The sequence below is a fragment of the Fukomys damarensis genome, unplaced genomic scaffold, assembly GCF_012274545.1.
Source record: "Fukomys damarensis isolate Sample0158 unplaced genomic scaffold, DMR_v1.0_HiC HiC_scaffold_35, whole genome shotgun sequence".
Lineage (NCBI taxonomy): Eukaryota > Metazoa > Chordata > Mammalia > Rodentia > Bathyergidae > Fukomys > Fukomys damarensis.
Genome location: NW_022900947.1, coordinates 30,313,346 through 30,331,889, shown reverse-complemented (window position 1 = coordinate 30,331,889; position 18,544 = coordinate 30,313,346). Strand labels below are relative to the sequence as shown.

The window sequence follows — 18,544 nt, the reverse complement described above, 5'->3', positions numbered from 1 at the left end:
CCCTTTTTTTTTTTTTTTTTTCGGTACCGGGGATTGAACTCACGACCTTGGAGACTCCCTCCTCTCAACACATACACTACCACCCACAATTGAATGACGCAGTTAAAGTTTCAAATTTAAAATGTTCCTTGGGGTCAAGAATTTAGCTCAGTGGTTCCGCCACCTGCCTTGCAAGGGTAAGGTCCCAAGTTTGATCCCTGGTACCCAACCCCCCAAAAATGTTCCTGAATTCTGAGGTAGCTCAATGGGTAGAGCATTTGCCTAGTATGGGCAAGGCCCTGGGTTTGATCCCTAGCGTTGCAAAAAGATTGATGGAGAAATTAAATAAATATAAATATCCCATAAAAATAAGAATATAAATAAGTAAAAATATTTTTGAGATTTAATGTGAAAATCTGGGTTGGGGGAATGATAATTTTGGGGCCAATACAGATGTCTGCTAGTGATTAAGAGTTTCTCATTTCAAGTTTGGGCTGCTTCCCATTTCTATCCATTTGTGAACTGATCCTTCAAGGACTCAAAAAAAGAATCAGCTCTTAGAATTAATGTAATTGTGGATATAAGTAGGCAAAAGAGGCAAAATGATGTAAGAGAGCAGAAGTAGCTGGGCTGAAGGGCAGGGGCCCAGGCCTTGCCCTCCTGTGTTCCAGGAAGCATGTTTTGAGCTTCAATTTGCTCTATTTGTAAATAGGAAATATTGGGCAACATGATCTTTAAGGATTGTTCCAGATTTAAAAGTCTCATTCAATAACTTGTAGGAACTGGGTAAAAATGAAATATGAAGATTAAAAGCAGCAGAAAAAACAACAAATACATTGGTCCTGGATCATTTTTCTGAAAAGCATTCAGTGCCTCCTAGCAGTGCCTCATTTGTGTACACTTTGGGGCACTTATTGCTGACATTCCTTTCCTAAAAGGTGGAAAATCCATGGGGAGAGATTCCCAGCAGGTCAATATGTTTCATCCACCCTGGTTCCAGCCTCTTGATGGTGTAGGATTTGAGGAGAGGTAGAGAGGGCACCCCTGCCCAGCGCATGGCACTGACCCAGGCCCTGTAGGTCCATGCCCTGTACTCCTTGGCACTAAGCCATGTGAAGCTGGCTCAAGGTGGGGGTGGCTCTGTCCCAGGCTGACCCTTTGCCTGCAGAAGTGGGAGTGTCCTTTAGAACTGGGACCCTACAGAAAGCTGCAATGCTGTAGGAAGATCCACAAGGAATTCCTTTACGTTCTGGTGGAACAGAGCGCAGCTCTGCTGGGGTAGGGTAGGCAGAACCAGAGCTGGTCTGCTGCTCCACTGTTCCCACGAGCCACCTGTAGGTGTCACTGCTTGGGTGGTGGAAGAGGAATGAGGTCTAGATAAGCAGAGAAGAGAGAAATCTTCAGGAGCAATAGAAATTTACTCAATTTTGCCTTTAGGACTTCAGTCATGGTACAGACTAAAAGGATCAGAATTTCATTATTTTTAATTTAATTTTATTGTTTTGGATTTTGAGATAAGGTCTTGATATGTAGCCCAAACTGGCCTCGAACCCGCGGTGAGCCTCCTACAGGCGTGCCTCCCCATACCTGGCCAGGATCAGAATTTCAAGAAGCTTTTTTAAAAGTACTAATAATAGGAAATTTAAAAAATCTCTGTGTGTGTGTGTGTTGTGTGTGTGTGTGTGTGTGTGTGTGTGTGTGTGTGTGTGTGTGTGTTACTGGGGATTGAACCCAGGGCCTTCACACTTAGCTACAGTCCCAACCCTTTTTTATTTTTTATCTTGAGACAGGGTCTTGCTAAATCACTAAATCGCCCAGGCTGGGCTCCAATTTCTATCCTCCTGCTTTAGCCTCCCAGAAATGCTGGGATTACAGGCTTGTGCCACCATAACCAGCTCAAAGCTAAGTTTACGCTGTAAAGATTCAAATTTTTGAATTGCACAACCGACCTTGAAGAACCTGGTTGAGGAAATTCTTCATCATGTAGATGGCAGTGGTGTCTTCTGTCTTCACATGACTGTCTGTGAACCAGCCATTCTCAGCAATCAAGATTCGAGGGTTGCCATATTCCAGTTTAATCCAGTTCAGCACTTGTCTTAAATTGAGTGACACATTTTGCCCCATTTTAGCCATGGTGTTCGGGGGTTTGAAATTGTTGGGTCCGAAGGAGAAGGCAAAGAAGTCCGCGGTGCCCCTCACCTCCCCGCTCTCGGCTTCTGAGAAGAGCGGCAGGGCTGTTCGCAGCGTCTCCCGCATGCCCTCCGGGTAGTCCCCGCTCCCGTGGATGGGCCCGGCAAACCAGCCGAGCACAGACGCCAGGGACTGCTGGCACTTAAGGACATCCACCAGGCTGCCCGACTTGTTGGGCTCAATCCAGTGTGATCCCAATGTGATCGAGAGCCAGCCCTTCTGACGAGGGCGGAAATTTCTGTTGTAGTTATGCCAAACTTTCGCGTGAGCCTAGGAAGAAGAAAATACTTATTATTGCTCGGCCTGGTCCTCACTCACAAGGGCTATAATGTGGCTGGTAGGAAGTCTTCTCATGGATGTCATGAATGTTGGACTGTTTTGTTGTTTTTGTTTTGTCCCCCCTTTTCAGGACAGGCGCTCTCTAAGTAACCCAGGCTGGCCTTAAACTTTCAGGAATCCTCCTGCCTCAGTACTAATATTACCGATGTGTGCCGCCATGCCCCCCTTTTTAGAGGGGGCGCTTGCTAAATTGCCCAGGCTGGGCCGAAGTTTTGATCCTCCTGCCTCAGCCTCTCAGAGCGTACAGGCGTGTTCCACCTCTCCTGGCTTCATGGACAAAATTAATGAAGCAGAAGCCCAGGCCAGTAATCCCAGCACACGGGAGGTTGAGGCAGGAGTTTCGCTGTGAGTTTGAGGCCAGCCTGGGCTACAGTTCAAGGCCGGCCTAGACTACCCTGTCTCAAAAAACTAAACAGTTAATGAATTTTAAGATGAAGTAGGAGACCCCTAAAATTCTCGAGCAGGAGCTGGCGTAGGGGCTGCCTGACTCCTCTCTGCCACGCTCCGTCCGCGGAGGAGGCAGGGCCCAGAAGGGGACCGCGGGACGCAGGGTCTTCCGTGCAGAAAGCGGCTGCGCCTGCGCACTCGCCCTGTGGGCCCGGCTAGGAAGTCGGCGACGGCAAATGGAGACACCCCCGGGTCTCTTGTGAGGGTTGAGTGAGTTCACCCGAGTGGCTTCAGGACTGCGTCGGGCCCGGTGCTAGCTCTATATGAGCGTTAGAGGTCCTGACGGTCACCATGTAAGGCGGCAGCCTCTGAGCAGAGCGGGAAAGCGACGGAGAGCATGGGCTTGGCGTCAGCACAGTCACAGCCCGCGGAGCCCTCTTAGTGAGCTCGGAGGAAGAGCGACGGTGCTCCCCTGGTGTCCTTCAGAGGTGGGTGTCGGTTCAGAGCCACCGTGTGTGTACAGGATGCGTATGGAGTACGTGGGAAGCGCTGTACTGCGCACAGTGGATGTCCCAGGGCCTCCCGTAGCCTGCATTTTCAGTAGAGGTCTCTATGACGGAGCCTAGGGACTTTTTTTGGACTTGGAATTGAACTCAGGGCTACTGAGCTACATCCCCAGCTCTTTTTTTTTTTTTTTTGAGTAAGGGTTTTGCTAAGTTGCTGGTCCCAAATTTTTGATTCTTCTGCACTAGCCTCCTGAATAGCTGGGATTACTGGGTACACCACTGCATCTGACTATGAGCAGTGAATTCTAACCCAATAGATCCTTGGGATCTGAAAACGTCCCATGAATCTTGTTACGGCAGGGAAAGCAGCCATTGATTTAAGGGCTGAGGACCCCAAAACTGGTGCTACCTTGCTTTACGCAGGAAAAGCATGTTTCGATCATTCCCTGAAAGATTTTCTGGAGGAGTAGTGGCCTTGCATTACCTCTGGCCTCTGGTCCTTACTCAGTTTATTGGCAGGTCTCAGAATCATTTAGTTGCCAAATGTCCCCAAGGATCATTAGGAGTACTTTACTCTCAGAGAAGTGTTCAAGCTATGCTTTCCTTCCTTGCCCCCAGCCTGCACTTAAAATTGCTGGAAGGAATCACAGGGGCTCAGGACGGCTGCGTATTATGGTCTTGGACACTTTCTGGGCTTTTCCGGGGGTCACATCAGAAAGTCATTAGAGCAGGGTTTTTGTTGTGGTGGTGGTTGTTGTTTTGTTTGTTTGTTTCTTTTGTTGTTGTTGTTTTGAGACAGGGTTTAACTATGTAGTCGATACTGACCTGGAACTCACTATGTAGCCCAGGCTGGTCTCAAACTCACAGCAATTTTCCTGCCTCAGCCTCCCCAGTGCTGGGATTACAGGCTTGCGCCACCACACCTGGCGTTTGTTTGTTTCTGAGACAAGGTCTCTTATGTAATTCCGACTGGCCTTGATCTCCCTATGTATCTCACTCAGGCTTGCCTCCGACTCAGGAATCTTCCTACTTCACCCTCCTGAGTGGTGGATTGAGAGCTGCTTCCTTTCCTTCCTTCCTTCCTTCCTCTTCTTTCCTCCCTTCCTCCTCCCCTCCCTTCCTCCTTCCTTTTTTCCTTCTTTCCTTCCTTCTTTCTTTTCTGATTCAAAACAAAAGCAATCATGCATTATCAGACCCAGAGGGGCATTCTTTGCTTTATTCTAAGTGGTCACTGGATCCCTTGATGCCTTTAGTGTTTTTGGCCTCAGGAGACACACTGATCACCAGCTCTTCAGGGAAGTGGTGCACCTCCAGCACTGAGCCCTGGTCGGAGCTGAGCCACAGAGCAGCTGTCCAGCAAACAGGATGCCCTCAGACACCGAGGGGAGTGTAAAGTGGGGCTAGGAGCAGTGCAGATGGGAATTAGCTCAGTCCTAATAGGAATTCACCAGCCTACTGAGAATCCAACAGGGTGAGTTTCTTCAAAATAGATGTTCTAGTCGGGTGTGGTGGCACACGCTTGTAATCCCAGAACTCAGGAGGCTGAGGCAGGAGGATCACTGTGAGTTCGAGACCAGCCTGGGCCACATAGTGAGTTCCAGGGCAGTCTGAACTACATAGTGAGACCCTGTCTCAAACACACACACACACACACACACACACACACACACACACACACAAACCAAAATAGATGTTCTATTGCATGTCTAGAGATTCCATGGAGTATGACCAGAGTTGTGATAAATTCTTGCTTACATGGGCATTGGAAGGAGAAGACTACAGTTTAGGCAGCAAGAGGCACTAGCTTTGAGCACCTGGATGCCTGCGTGCCGTTCTTGTCATAGCCCAAGGTGACCTTCGGGCTCCACCGTGTCTCACCTTGGCTGCTATTTGCACAGCCTATCGCGGGATCTAAGGTTATCTCTGTTCTGGGCCTAAGACAGCACTGCATTCTCCACAGAGAATGACTGGGTGATTCTGTCCCTGTGCGGTTATGACTTGGTCCTATCTGCCAAGTAACAGAGTGAAAGGTTTTGCCCTGAGATAGTGAGTTTGTAGCAGGGGTAGCTACAGATGTTCTCTAGATGATGCTTATAAAAAACTTCCGTGGGGACACTAGAATGGGATTGTAGAGCAACCTTGCACAGCAGCCATCCTACACATTTCCAAGGTCCTCTCTCTCTTGCACAAGGCTGTACCTTTGGGGTGACGGGTACAGGGAGCTGCAACCTTTGTGCTATACATTCAGAAGCTTAACCAGGTAGTGAGCTGCATCTTCTTCCTCTTGAGGCAGCGCTCGGGGCCTACGGTCTCATGTTCCCCTCCAGGCCCATGTGCTGCTCCCTTTGAGATCCCTGGAAGCCCATATTCAGATAAACTCTGTGCAAGATAGGAAGCAAATAAGATAGCAGGCCCAACTCAGAAGCAGAGATGAGGAGGTAGAGGTCAGCAGACGTGCTGTCCTGCTGGGACGGCTTTGAGGAAGACAGAGGGACAAACCTAACACATCACCCCAGAGCCCCCCGGGGGTTAAGTTTCCCCCCAGTCATTTATCAGAAGTTAAATTTTCAAATCTGTGTGTGTTTTTAGCTGAAGTATCTTCTGTGAATTGCAAGAGTGTCTGCTGTGAAAGCTATTTAATAAAGTTTTAAATGAATACTGTTAAAGAACATTTGTTTTAAAACTCTGCATCCCAACATCATACCAAATGGGGAAAAACTGAAAGTATTTCCTCTAAAATAAGGAATGAGACAAGGATATCTACTTGCACCACTCTTGTTCAATACAGGACTTGAAATTTTAGCCAGATCGATTAGGCAAGAGAAATAAATAAAGGGGATACAAATAGGAAAGGAGAAGTCAAATAATCCTTTTTTATAGCTAAGATGATCCTATACTTGTACTAAAGATTCCACCAAAAGACTTTTAGAGCTGGTAAATTCAACAAAGTAGTAAGATACAGAATCATTATAAAAAAAATCAATAACTTTCTGCACAATAATAATGAACAGGCTGAGAAAGAAATCAGGAAGTTCCATTCTCAGTGACTTAAAAAATACCTAGGAATCAGCCTAACCAAGGAATTGAAAGATCACAACAATGAAAATTATAGAACACAAAAGAAATTGAAGGAGACACTAGAAGATGGTAAGCCCTCCTATGTTCATGAATCGGCAGAATTAATATTGTTAATGTGGCCATACAACCAAAAGTGATCTACAGCCGGGCATGGTGGCGCATACCTATAATCCTAGCACTTGGGAGGCTGAGGCAGAAGGATCACTGTGAGTTTGAGGCCAGCCTGGGCTATGTAGTAAGTTAAGGATAGCCTGAAATTCTGTCTCAAAAACAAAAAACAAAAAATCAAAAGTGATCTACAGATTCAGTGCAATCCCCATCAAAATTCCCATGACAGCCAGGCTTGAGCCAGCCTGAGCTACATAGTGAGTTCAAGGCCAGCCTGAACTACACAGTGAGAGATCCTGTTTCAAAAAAACATCCTAGGGGGCTGGGGATTTAGCTCAGTGGTTCTGCCACCTGCCTCGTAAGCACAAAGTCCTAAATTCAATCCCCACTACCAAAAAACAAAACAAAACAAAAAGACAACCCCCGCCCAACCAACCAAGGGCCAGCACTGTAGCTCTGTGGCACTGGGCCTGCCTCACAAGTGCAAGGTCCTGAGTTTGATCCCTGGTACCAAAAAAACAAAAACTAAAAGAACCCCCCCAAAAACCCACCCCCCAAAATAAACAAAAACTAAAAACCAATCCTATAACATTCTTCACAGAACTAGGAAAAAAAAATCTAAAATTTATATGGCAACTCAACCAGAAAAACCAAAACAAACCTAAGCAAAAAAACAAAGACTAAAACAGCATAATAATTAATTTCAAATTATACCACAAAGCCATAGTAACAAAAACAGCATGGACTGGCATGAAAATAGACACGTAGCTCAATAGTATAGAATAGAGGACACAGAATAAATCTATGCAACTACAATCATCTGATTTTTTTTGGCACTGGGGATCGAACTCAGGACCTTGTACTTGCAAGGCAGGCACAGTGCCACTGAGCTAAATCCCTAGCCCTCATCTGATTCTTGATAGAGGCCAAAAACATATAGGAGAAAAAAGACAGCCTCTTTTTTATTTTTATTTCATCCTTTCTAAAATTTTAACTTATATAAAATACAGTGCCAAGGATGCAGCTCAGTGGTGCTGCACCTGCCTGGCAAGTGCAAAGCCCTGAGTTTGATCCCCAGTACCGAGAGAAAAAAAAGGCAAGACTTGGTTAAAATATATGGTGAATGTTTAAATTTTGAAACTATAACAGTAAAAGACACATTGCCAGGAATCTCCATCAAAATCTTCCCCCTTGTTTCAGACACATTTATCCCATCATTCTTGCTACTTTCTGGAGCTGCTCTGGAGTCCTCCTTCCTGAGTAGCTTTACAGAGTGTGATAAAAAAATATAGTGAATGTTGCTGCCAAGTGCCATCCAACAAAAACATGGGCTTGTGAAAACACGATAGTGTGTCCTCAACTACTTTATTCATTGGATCTGGTGCTGTGCAACTTTTGGTTCTTCCCTAAAGTCAAACTGACCACAAAAGGGAAATGTTTTGAATCCATTCAGGAAATTGAGGAAGCCGTGGCAGTACAACTAGACAGTCAGGAAAAAGGACTCCAGAACTAACCCCAAAGAGCGGGGGAGCAGCCTGAGTGGGATCAATAGCAATGAAGACAGCCTCATTCAAGAAAAGCAGTTTGTCCAAGATCATGGGCAATAGCAGAGCCAGCACTAGAGCCTAGGCTTCCGGCTTTTTGTTGAGACAAGGTCTCTCTGTAGCTCAGGCTGGCCTTGAAGTTGTGGCAATCCTTCTGCCTCAGCTTCCTGAACGCTGAGATTACAGACACACACCACTACGGCTGGCTTCTCCAGATTTTTTTTTTGTATCGGGGATCAAACTTGGGCCCTTGCACTTGCGAGGCAGGCGGCAGAACCATTGAGCCCGCAGCCCTGGCTTCTCCAGCTTTTAATCCCTGCACCATTTTCCCTAGAAGACCATGTTGGTGACCACCTTTATATCATTCTCGAAGGCCATTTAGCCTGAAACAGAGCCGTCAGTGTTGTGCAGCAGATAATCAAAGAACACTCACACCAATGAACAAAATGTGTGGGAAACAATTTGGAAATATTTTAAACAACTTTTAAAATAGGCAATACATTCCTGGGATCACCAAAATGAAATAATTTGAATAAACTAAAAGCTGCATGCCCAAAGTGAGCAATTGCACCATTGCTTATGACAGGAAAAAAAAAAAAAGGAAAGAATGAAGTAAAATAAGCTAATGTCTATATTAAAAGAGAGAGGTGACTAAATCGTATTTCATCAAATCAGCAAATTGTTACGCTGTACTGTTAAGATAGTTATGGTGGCAGGGAGTGTCATTCAGTGGTAGAGCACTTGCCTAGCATGCTGAAGACCCTGAATCCCATCCCCATAAAATAATGATGTTGGTTATTACTATAACTAAAAAGCCATGGAAAACGTTTTGGTTGGTAAATGTATTTGGAAAGGCTGGCTGGGAACATAGAAGCATGAAAATATTTTGTTTATGGTTGTGGATAAATAAATACCTAAATATGGGCTTGTGCATATACCGCATTTCACTTATCCCTTCCTCTGCTGGCGAGCACCTGGGCTGGTTCCACACTTGGCTATTGTGAAACGTGCCGCAGTAAACACGGAGAGGCAGGTACCTTAGTCCTTCAGGCACGTACCGAAGGGTGGTACAGCTGGGTTCTAGTTTTGTTTTTTGTTTATTCTCCCAAACACAACAAGTTTTATTTTTGAAAGTACAAAAACAATACCTCAAATGAAACGGGTAACAGACAGGTGGAAACTTCCGCAAGCACCCAGCCTTCTTCGCAGTCTCTTCCCGGAAACCGACTGAGGGTGAAGTCCAGTTTAGGGCGCTTCTCGGGCGGCCCTTTCCATCTCGGGGTCTGACGGAGAAGCCATGAGGAAGCCCGCCCGACAAAGGGTCCCTCAGGGCTGAGACTGAGGCGGGGGCAGTGGATGACTGGAGCCAGGTACCCCTGCTCCCGTACCTCAAACCCTGCCGCAAACTGAGGAAAACCGGGACCACAGCTTTTAGGAGCCCGTCCAACGTCTCAGTTCCCTTCAAAGCCCCCGTCAGGTCTCGGCGGTTAACCGCAAGCACCTTCCTTACCTCTTCCCAGACCGTTTTCTCCCAAGGTGTTTGTTTTGATTTTTGAGACAGGGTCTCTCTATGTAGTCCAGGCTGGCCTTGAACTCACGGTGTAGCCCAAGCTGTTCTCAAGCTCGTAGTAATTCTCATGCCCCAGCTTCCTGAGTGCTGGGATTACAGGTGTGCAGCACCATTCCTGGGTAATTTTAGTTTTTTTTAGGGAAGTCTATACTGGTTTCCATGACTGTGCTAATTTATATTCCCACCAGGAGTGTAGGATTTCTTTTCCCTCCGCATTTTTAGTTTTTTGGTTTTTTGTTTTCAACGTACCAGGGATCGAACTGCAGACCTTGTGCTTGCAAGGCAGGTGGTGGAACCACTGAGCTAAATCCCAAGCCTCCCTCCATATTCTTGCTAGAATATTTTTTCTTGCCAAAATTTATTGTTTTTTTAAAAATAATTTTTGGTGATAGCCATTCTGACTGAGGTGAGATAGAATCTTACTATAGTTTTGATTTGCATTTCCCTAACTGCCAAAGATGCTGAACGTTTGTTCACGTACTTATCAGCCATTTGTACTTCTTCTTTTGAGAAATGTCTATTCAATTAATTTGCTTGTTTGTTGGTTGGGCTATTTGATTGTTTGGTGTTAAGTTTAAAAATTCTTTATATATAATAGATACTAATCCTCTGTCAGAGGAGTAGTTGGCAAAATTTTCTTCTATTTGGTAGGCTGTCTCTATTTACTATTTTCCTTGCTGGGCAGAAACTTCTTAATTTGATATAGTCCCATTTGTTGATTCTTACTATTATTTCCTGTGCTCTTGGAGTCCCATTGAGGAAGTCCTTTCCTGTGCCTGTGGCTTCAACTGTTTCCCTTATGTTTCCTTTCAGCAGTTTCAAACTTTCATGTCTTACACCTAGGTCTTTGATCCATTTTGAACTGATTTATATACAGGATGAAAGAGAGGGATCTAGTTCCAGTCTTCTGTATGAATACCAGTTTTCCCAGCACTATTTGTTATAGACTTCAGTTCCCTCCTTCATTAAAAATAAACACTCTAGAGAATTGTTATGAAGATTGTATGAGGTAATAGAGGCGAAAACTATCTAAAAACTATATAAATATAAATTTGAAGTAGTTTGCCAGAGCAAGCTGAAAATTTAGCTTGTTGTGTGTTAAGCTTGATTGTATCGACTTGACTGGCTTGAGAGCCACCCAGAGGCTTGGAGCACCATCTCTGAGTGTGTTGGGGTGGCACCGCCTTGGATGGAATATCTGGTCCCTGACTCCTTTCTCTCTGTCACTGTTTCCCTGCTCTGCTCCCTGGCTACTATGAACTGAGCAGCTGCGCTCCGCCAGGCCCTTCTGTCATGTTTCTCCTTGGAGCTTTGTGACCGTGGACTGAATCCCCTGAAACAGTGAGCCAAACCAAGCTTCTCCTCCTTTATTTATTTATTTTGTTGTTTTTTTTGTTTTGTTTTGTTTTTGTTTTTGGTACCAGGGATCAAACTCAGGACCTTGCGCTTGTGAGGCAGGCAGTGGCACCACTGAGCTAAATCCCCAGCCCTAGCCTCTCCTCCTTTAAAGTGTAGGAGTTGGGTACTGTGTCTCAGTGATGGGAAAGCTGACACATGTTGGAATGTAATGGTAGAAATGTGTATGTGTGAATGTGAAGAGTGTTCTGCAGATAGCTCCTAAGGCCTTACCTCTCCAGGTTCACAGCTAGGCTTCTTTGTCCTCATTTATTGCTTACAGCTGATTTTTATTTTTTTATTTTGGTTTTTTGAGACAGGGTCTTCCTGTGTAGTTCAGACTGCTTTGGAACTCACTGTGTAGTCCAGGCTGGTCTTGAACTCACAGCGATCCTCCTGCCTCAGCCTCCTGGGTGCTGGGATTATAGGTGTGCCCCACGACGCTGATTTTTATTCATTGTCCTTTTGTACTGACAGTAATCTCAGTTTGATTTATTTTTGCATTTAATTAGCATTTTCTTATATTACTATCAAGTGTTATGTTAATTACAAATAGTTTTTTCAGATCACTTAACATTCATTCATTTATCCGGCATTCCACAAGTATTTTTTTTCTTTCTCTCTCTCTCTTTTCTGTTTATAGCCTTGGTGAGTCACCTGAGCAGCACTAAAACGTCTGGTGCTGAGTTAAATAGATAGCAACCTCACATTCTTTTTTTTTTTTTCCACAAGTTTCTTTTTTCACATGGAAGTCTTTATTGTAAAGATTCCCATTGTGATACATCATGATGCACCCTTTTTTTGAACCAGGATCTCAGCTACACAGGGAGCCAAACAGGAGGGTCACAAGTTTGAGCTGAGCCTCGGCAACCTGGTGAGACCTGCCTCAAAATAAAAAATAAAAAAGGTTTAGGACATAGCTCAGTGTGAAAGCCAAGGGTTCATTCTCCAGTTAAAAAACCCCACAAAAACAGGAGTGGGGATTTAGCTCCGGGGTGCTGTGCCTGCCTTGTCAAGCACAAGATCCTGAGTCTGATCCACAGTCCTGCCAAAATAACCAGACAAACAGCAACTCCTGTACAAGCTATGATGGTGCTCATGAAATTTAAAAAAATACAAGCTTTAACAGTATCTAGGTAATAATGTTCCCTTCCCCCTGTCCCCAAGGGAGCTGTTGCTGGCTGGCCACCCTTCCCAGTAGCAATGTGATGTTTGACTTGACTTTTTAGGTTGTGTGGGTGGAGGACAAAGCACATTATGTTACTTGTTGCAGCCACTCTTGGTTGCCAAAAGACATTCTCTAGTAATTTTTTCAAAGAGAGTACATGGGAAATAAATCTTCTGAGTTCATCAATATCAAAAGATATCTTTGTTTTTCCCTCAAAATCAAATGTTTAATTTAAACTTTTTGCAATCTTGAAATGCTTTTGGAAATAATATTTTACCTTCATTTTTGGTTTTGGTTTTTAAGACAGGTTCTCACTGTGTAGCTCAGGCTGGTCTTCTTTTTTGTTTGTTTGCTTTTGTCTGAGACAAGGTCTCACTATGCAGTTCAGGGTGGCCTTGAATTCACTATGTAGCCCACACTGGAACTCCAGGAGATCCTCCTGTCTCAGCATCCCAGCTGGGATTACCGGTGTGTGCTATCATGCTCAGTCTCAGCCTTGTCTTGAACTCACTATTGTAGGCCATGTTCTCGTTGAACTTGTGACAATCCTTTTACCTCAGGCTTTTGAGTACTGGGGTTATAAGTGTGTACCACCATGTTCAGTTTACCTTCATTGTTGTTATTAGGAGAGTATTGAGATATTAACAAAAGTTGGCATAAGGAGAATATTTTATTCATCTTTTTTTTCCTCAGTACTGGGAATCAAACTCAGGACCTTGCACTTGCCAGGCAGGTGCAGCTGCACTGAGCTACATCCCTGGCCCTATTTATCCTTATAACATTTTTGTGGTGCTTGAGCTCTAAGGGGCCTGGTACGTGATAGGCAAGCACGTCCCCAAACTGAGCAACAGCCCTCCATCCTTTTTTTTTTTTTCTCTTTCAGTACCGGTGTTGAACCCAGGGCCTTCGCACTCAGGTCTTCTATTTTTTATTTTGCAACAGGGTCTTGCTAAATCACTAACTTGCCCAGGTGAGGTTCAGATTTGTGATCCTCCTGCCTCAGCCACCCATAGTGCTGGACTGCAGCTGTGTACCACCCTCCTGGCTCCCCTCCTACTTTTAATAGTCAAGTTCATGTTTCCATCTCTGGAACAACTCAGGAAGTACATTTTAATGAATTTTCTTCCTATTAATGTTATGTTTACAAATTATCCTACAATGTCATTGCTCTGTCTGTATTGTTTCAGAATTGTCCTGTAGGAACCAGGTAAAAATGAGACTCTAATGTATCTGCTCCTTCCAAACAAGTGTCCTGAGCCAGAGTGGTGGTCACTTGTAGTCATAGCACTCAGGAAGTGAGGTGAGAGGATGTTAAGTTTGAAGTCAGCCTGGACTACAAAGAGAAAACCTGTCTCAAGACAAAGAAAATAACCAAACCAAACCAAACAGGGGTCTTGCTATTATTATAGGATTCTTTTTTTTATTCTCCTCAGGAGTGCTCTACCACTGAGCTACAACTTTAGCCCTTTTAACTTTTTAAAAATTTGAGACAGGCTCTCACTAAGTTGCCCAGGCTAGTCTCAAACTTGTGATCCTCCTGCCTCAGACTCCCAAGTACCTGATATTACAGCCTGCCATTTTGCTCAGGATTTTAATTTTAATTGCAATTATAATATTATTAAATTAAAATAATGAATCCACTAATAAATACAATGATGACATACTAAATAATATTCATAATTTGATTAAATGAAGCACCCATGAATATTAGAAGAGAGATTAGAACCCAAGCATGGTAACACACACCTGTAATTTCAGAACTCTGGGAGGCCGAGTCAGGAGGATGGCAAGTTTAAGCTTAGCCTGGGCATTTTAGTGGTTTAGTGAGAGCCTGTCTCAAAAAAAAAAAAAAAAAAAAAAAAAAGGGAGTGGGTGCTGGGGACATAGCTCAGTGTGAAGGCTCTGTATTCAATTTCCAGTTCCCCAGTACTGGAAAAACAAAGAGGAAAATGAGGAGGGGGAGGAAAGGGTAGATGAGAAAAAGAAAGAAGAGGAAAAGAAGAGAGATTAGATAAATCAATATTGGTAAATTCATGCTTTTCTGAAATTCTCTTTGCCCAGGAAGAAAGTTGGCATTCTGACTTTGTAGAGGATGCATTGATATTTTATGCTTTCTGTTGCTATCACATTAACAATATAGCAGTGATCCTGATAGTAATTTTTTCATGCAAAAGAATACTATCTCAGGTTATAACTGAAGTCAAATACCCTCGGTTGGTGACTAGAAGCCTTTGCTCAGGGTTTAGGAATAAAGAGTTAAAGATAGTATTACTGTTATTGCGACTGATACTACTAATAATAATGTATTATCGGGCTGGGGATTTAGCTCGGCAGTTTGGTGGTGGTCTGCCTTGCAAGCGCGAGGACCCGAGTTCAATCCCCGGTACCCAAAACAAAACAAAACAAAACAAAAAAATAATGTATTATTACTGTTAGGACAAGACTCCTCACTTTTAGGGCCTGCCGCAGAGGCAGACTTCTTATTAATCTAATAAAGCTTAAACTTCAAGGCCTCCCCTTGCCCATGTCCTGTTAGTGTTCTGGGTGCACGGGGAAGCAGGGCTGCAGTCGGAGGCATTTCTAGGTAAGCATTTCTGATAAATTCCCTGAAGACACCGTAGGGAAAAAAGGTGTCCGAATCTAAGTCTGCAGTCATTTGTGGTGATATTTTTCTCATTTACAGTGTGGGTCTACACCTGGCTCATGAGCTGCTGCTTCTGTCTCTTCATTCTTTTCTTTCTCCTCTTCTTCCCCTCGTCCTCTTCCCTGCCCTTTTCCCTTTCTTCTTCCTTTTCCTCTTTTTCTTCTTCTCTTCCTTCTCCTTTTCCTTCTTCTCCTTCTTCCTCCTCTTTTTACTCTTTCTTTTGATGACAGGGTCTCGCTAAATTACCCAGGCTGGTTTAAATTCAAAATTCTCCTGCCTCAGCCTCCCAGAGTGCTGGGATTCCAAGTGTGCACTGCCACGTCTGACGCTGTGAGCATCTTAAGTGCAAAATCTACATCTAGTAGTCCTCAGGTGTATGCTTGGCTGCCAGGGAAGGGCCTGCAGAGGAGACTTGCTGAACAGATGTCACGAGCAACCGGCTCGCTTGGTGATGACACAGCTTTGGCCAGGCTGGTCTGATTTTTCCAGGTTAAGAGAAAACAAGTTCTCAGGGACTGAAGACTTGTAGAGGTAGGATTTGAAGCTCTAGTCACTGTACCACACTCTCCTGCTTTCTCTGTGTCTGGCCAGTTCTAAATTGCAAAGCTATAGAGGAAAGGCTGTTTGACACAAGTCACCGCATATCGGTCTATTTATCTGACACCAACATTACTGGTTCTAGGAAGGAAGCACAGGGAATCACACGTCCATGTTACATGCCACGCAAAGCACTCGGACCACACTGGTGTTCTGAAGCACAGCCCGGATGTGCCCTGGGAGCTCCATGACTAGAGTAGGCAGTTCTGAATTCCAGACAGAGATATATTTTCTCAGCATGCACAAATAGGACAGGACAACCTCCTTCTAAGACATTTTGAGTTCTTTTGATTGCAAAGTACAACACAAGGAAAATATCATGTTAAGACAATATGTTGAGCTGGTGTGGTGGTAATTCCAGCACTCAGGAGTCTGAGGCAGGGAGATCACTGTGGGTTTGAGGACAGCCTGGTCTACATAGCAAATCAGGGACAGACTTAACTATAAAGCAAGACACTGTCTCAAAAACTTGGGGAAAAAAAAAGAAAGAGAAAGAAAAGAAAACTAAGTCTTTAGCCTTCTAGTTCACTACCATTTCCGAGCTATCATGCATTAAATTACATGCCTTATGGATGTACTTTTACACCAAATGTGAACAGACTGTGAAAATGCAAAGGGTATGTAACAGACGTGACATAAAAACAAGGAATCATAGAACAAGAAAGTCTCTAAGAAACATTCTAAGATGTAACCAAGAGCAATGGCTTTATTTCACGGATGTAGCTTGGGGGTAGAACACTTACTTCAAATACCCCAAAGGCCCTGGTTTCCATCTCCAACACTGCCAAAAACTCAAACAAAAGACCAGGGAAGTTTTGTTTTGTTTTTGTGGAGATGCTGGAGATCAAACCTAGAGCCTTAAGGGTTCATAGTCATGGTTTATGATTATGCCTTTACCCCATTTCACTAGCTGGGGGCTGTGTTGTAATTTAAGCAAAAGGAGAGTTATATTCTCTCCCTCCCTCCCTCCCTTTTTTCCTTTCTCTTTCCCTTCCTCCCCTCCTTTTCCTTCCTCTTTTCTTTCTTTTTCTTTTCTTTTCTTTCATCATTAGAGTTTAAATCCAGGAGGCACTGAGCTACACCCTCAGCACTTATTTATTGAAAAAAGTTTTTTTTCCTTACTGGGGATTGAACTCAGTATCTTGCATTTGCCAGGCAGGTGCAAAGCCACTGAGCTAAATCCCCATCCCATGTATGAATTTATTTAGAGACTATTTATTAATTTATTTAGATTCTCACTAAACTACCTGGACTGGGCTTGAACTTTCATTCCTCCTGCCTCCACCTCACAAATAGCTGGGATTACTGGCATGCTCAACTCCCAGCGCCCTTGTAGAAAGCTGTATACATCAGCCAAGCAGGTTTAGAGAAGTAATTTTTATTTCTCTAAAAATCTCTGGCTGTTAACTATTTGTGCCACTGGGATTGAGTCCAGGGCCTCACACGTGGGAGTTACTGAGCTACCACTGAGCTGCAGCCCACACCCCATCTAACTATTATTTTATGGTAGATTGTTTTCATTCTTTTTACATTTACTTTCATTATTTACTTAAATACAAGTCTACAAATATTTCTTTAATAAAAAGAAGGCACCACAGTAGCCACTGAGAGGAAAGGTTAATGAAACAACACATTAAATGATCTGTGGCATCTAAGAGGAAAAAGAAGTGCAAACACGGCCAGGGATGTAGCTCAGTGGCCCTTCACCTGCCTCGTAAGCACAAGGTCCTGAGTTCAATCCCCTGAATCAGAAAAAAAAAGAGAAGTGCAGGAATAAGTGGAATAATAGTAGTAATATAAGTTCACATTTTGACTAATCAGAAACAATGACTGAAACTAAATGTACTGATTCAAATTTTGTTTAAAAAAAAACTCAACTGGGCTGGGGATTTAGCTCACTGGTGCCACCACCTACCTCATAAGCACAAGGTCTGGAGTTTGATCCCTGGTACCAAACCAAACAAAACAACCCCCAAAAACAGCCCCCCCAAACGAAAACAAAACCCCCAAACCCCTCAACTATGCATATAAGTGTATGTAGACTGGCCTTGAACTCCTCCTGCCTCAGTCTCCCATGTGCTGGGGTTGCAGGTGTGTGCCACCATGGCCAGCTGAACTTTCTTTCTTTTTTTTTTTTTTTTTTTTTGCTTTTTGAGACAGGGTCTCACTATGCAGTTGAGACTGACCTGGAACTCACTATGTAGCACAGGCTGGTCTCAAACTCACGGGATCCTCCTGCCTCAACCTCCTGAGTGCTAGGATTACAGGCATGTGCCACCACGCCCGGCTGACCTTTCATTTTTATCTTAATGTCTTTAATGAAAATAAAGTGTGTTTAAATGGGGTCTTTAATATATAGTTTGTCTTAAAATACAAATACATTATTTTTGTAGCTTGGAAAAGTCAAGAGAATAACTGCTTTATGTTATCACTTCAGTATTCCCCAAATTCTAAACCTCTCAAAGGATTTAAAAGGCTTGTACATATAAAGCTCAGTTATCCTGGATTCCATTTTATATTAAAGAATGTTTTTTACTCTATAACAATATGTTGATGTTCAAAGCAAGGTAAAAAGAAGAGGCATACAATAGATACTTGATTAACATGAAAGAACCCGATAGCAGCAAACCCCTGCTCTTTCTTTAGGACTTAGTCACCTAATCTCTGGTCAAGATAGGACAGTAAGAAACGAAGGAGCTCCCTTAAACACTAACAGGTCCCAGTTCCACCAACCTCCAGGTTCCCCAAAACATTTTCAAGTAATACCAGTAGGTCACACAAGGACTACATTAATCACTTCAGTGATTCACTGTTTCCTGGCTAAGAAGTTAGAAAGTTCTCGTCTGTTCTGGGCATTCCTACTACTTTACAGCTCCTTCCTTCCTCCCCTCCCCTCCCCTCTCCTCCCCTCCTCTCCTTCTTCTCTCTCTTTCTCTCTCTCTCTCTCTCCCTCCCTCTCTTTCCCAGGATTGGGGATTGAATTCAGGACCTTGTTCTTGCTGGGCAGGGATGGAGCCACTGAGCTACATCCCCGACCCT

At 43.9% G+C, this 18,544-nt stretch overlaps 1 protein-coding gene across 1 annotated transcript in view; it reads right to left on the bottom strand.

The window, feature by feature from the left end:
- Klb (klotho beta) overlaps positions 1 to 18,544 on the bottom strand; it is a 40,374-nt gene that overhangs the window by 10,225 nt on the left and 11,605 nt on the right. The window contains exon 2 of the mRNA XM_010625107.3: positions 1,929 to 2,439. Coding sequence (XP_010623409.1) covers positions 1,929 to 2,439 — 511 coding nt within the window. The remainder of the gene's footprint in view (positions 1 to 1,928; positions 2,440 to 18,544) is intronic.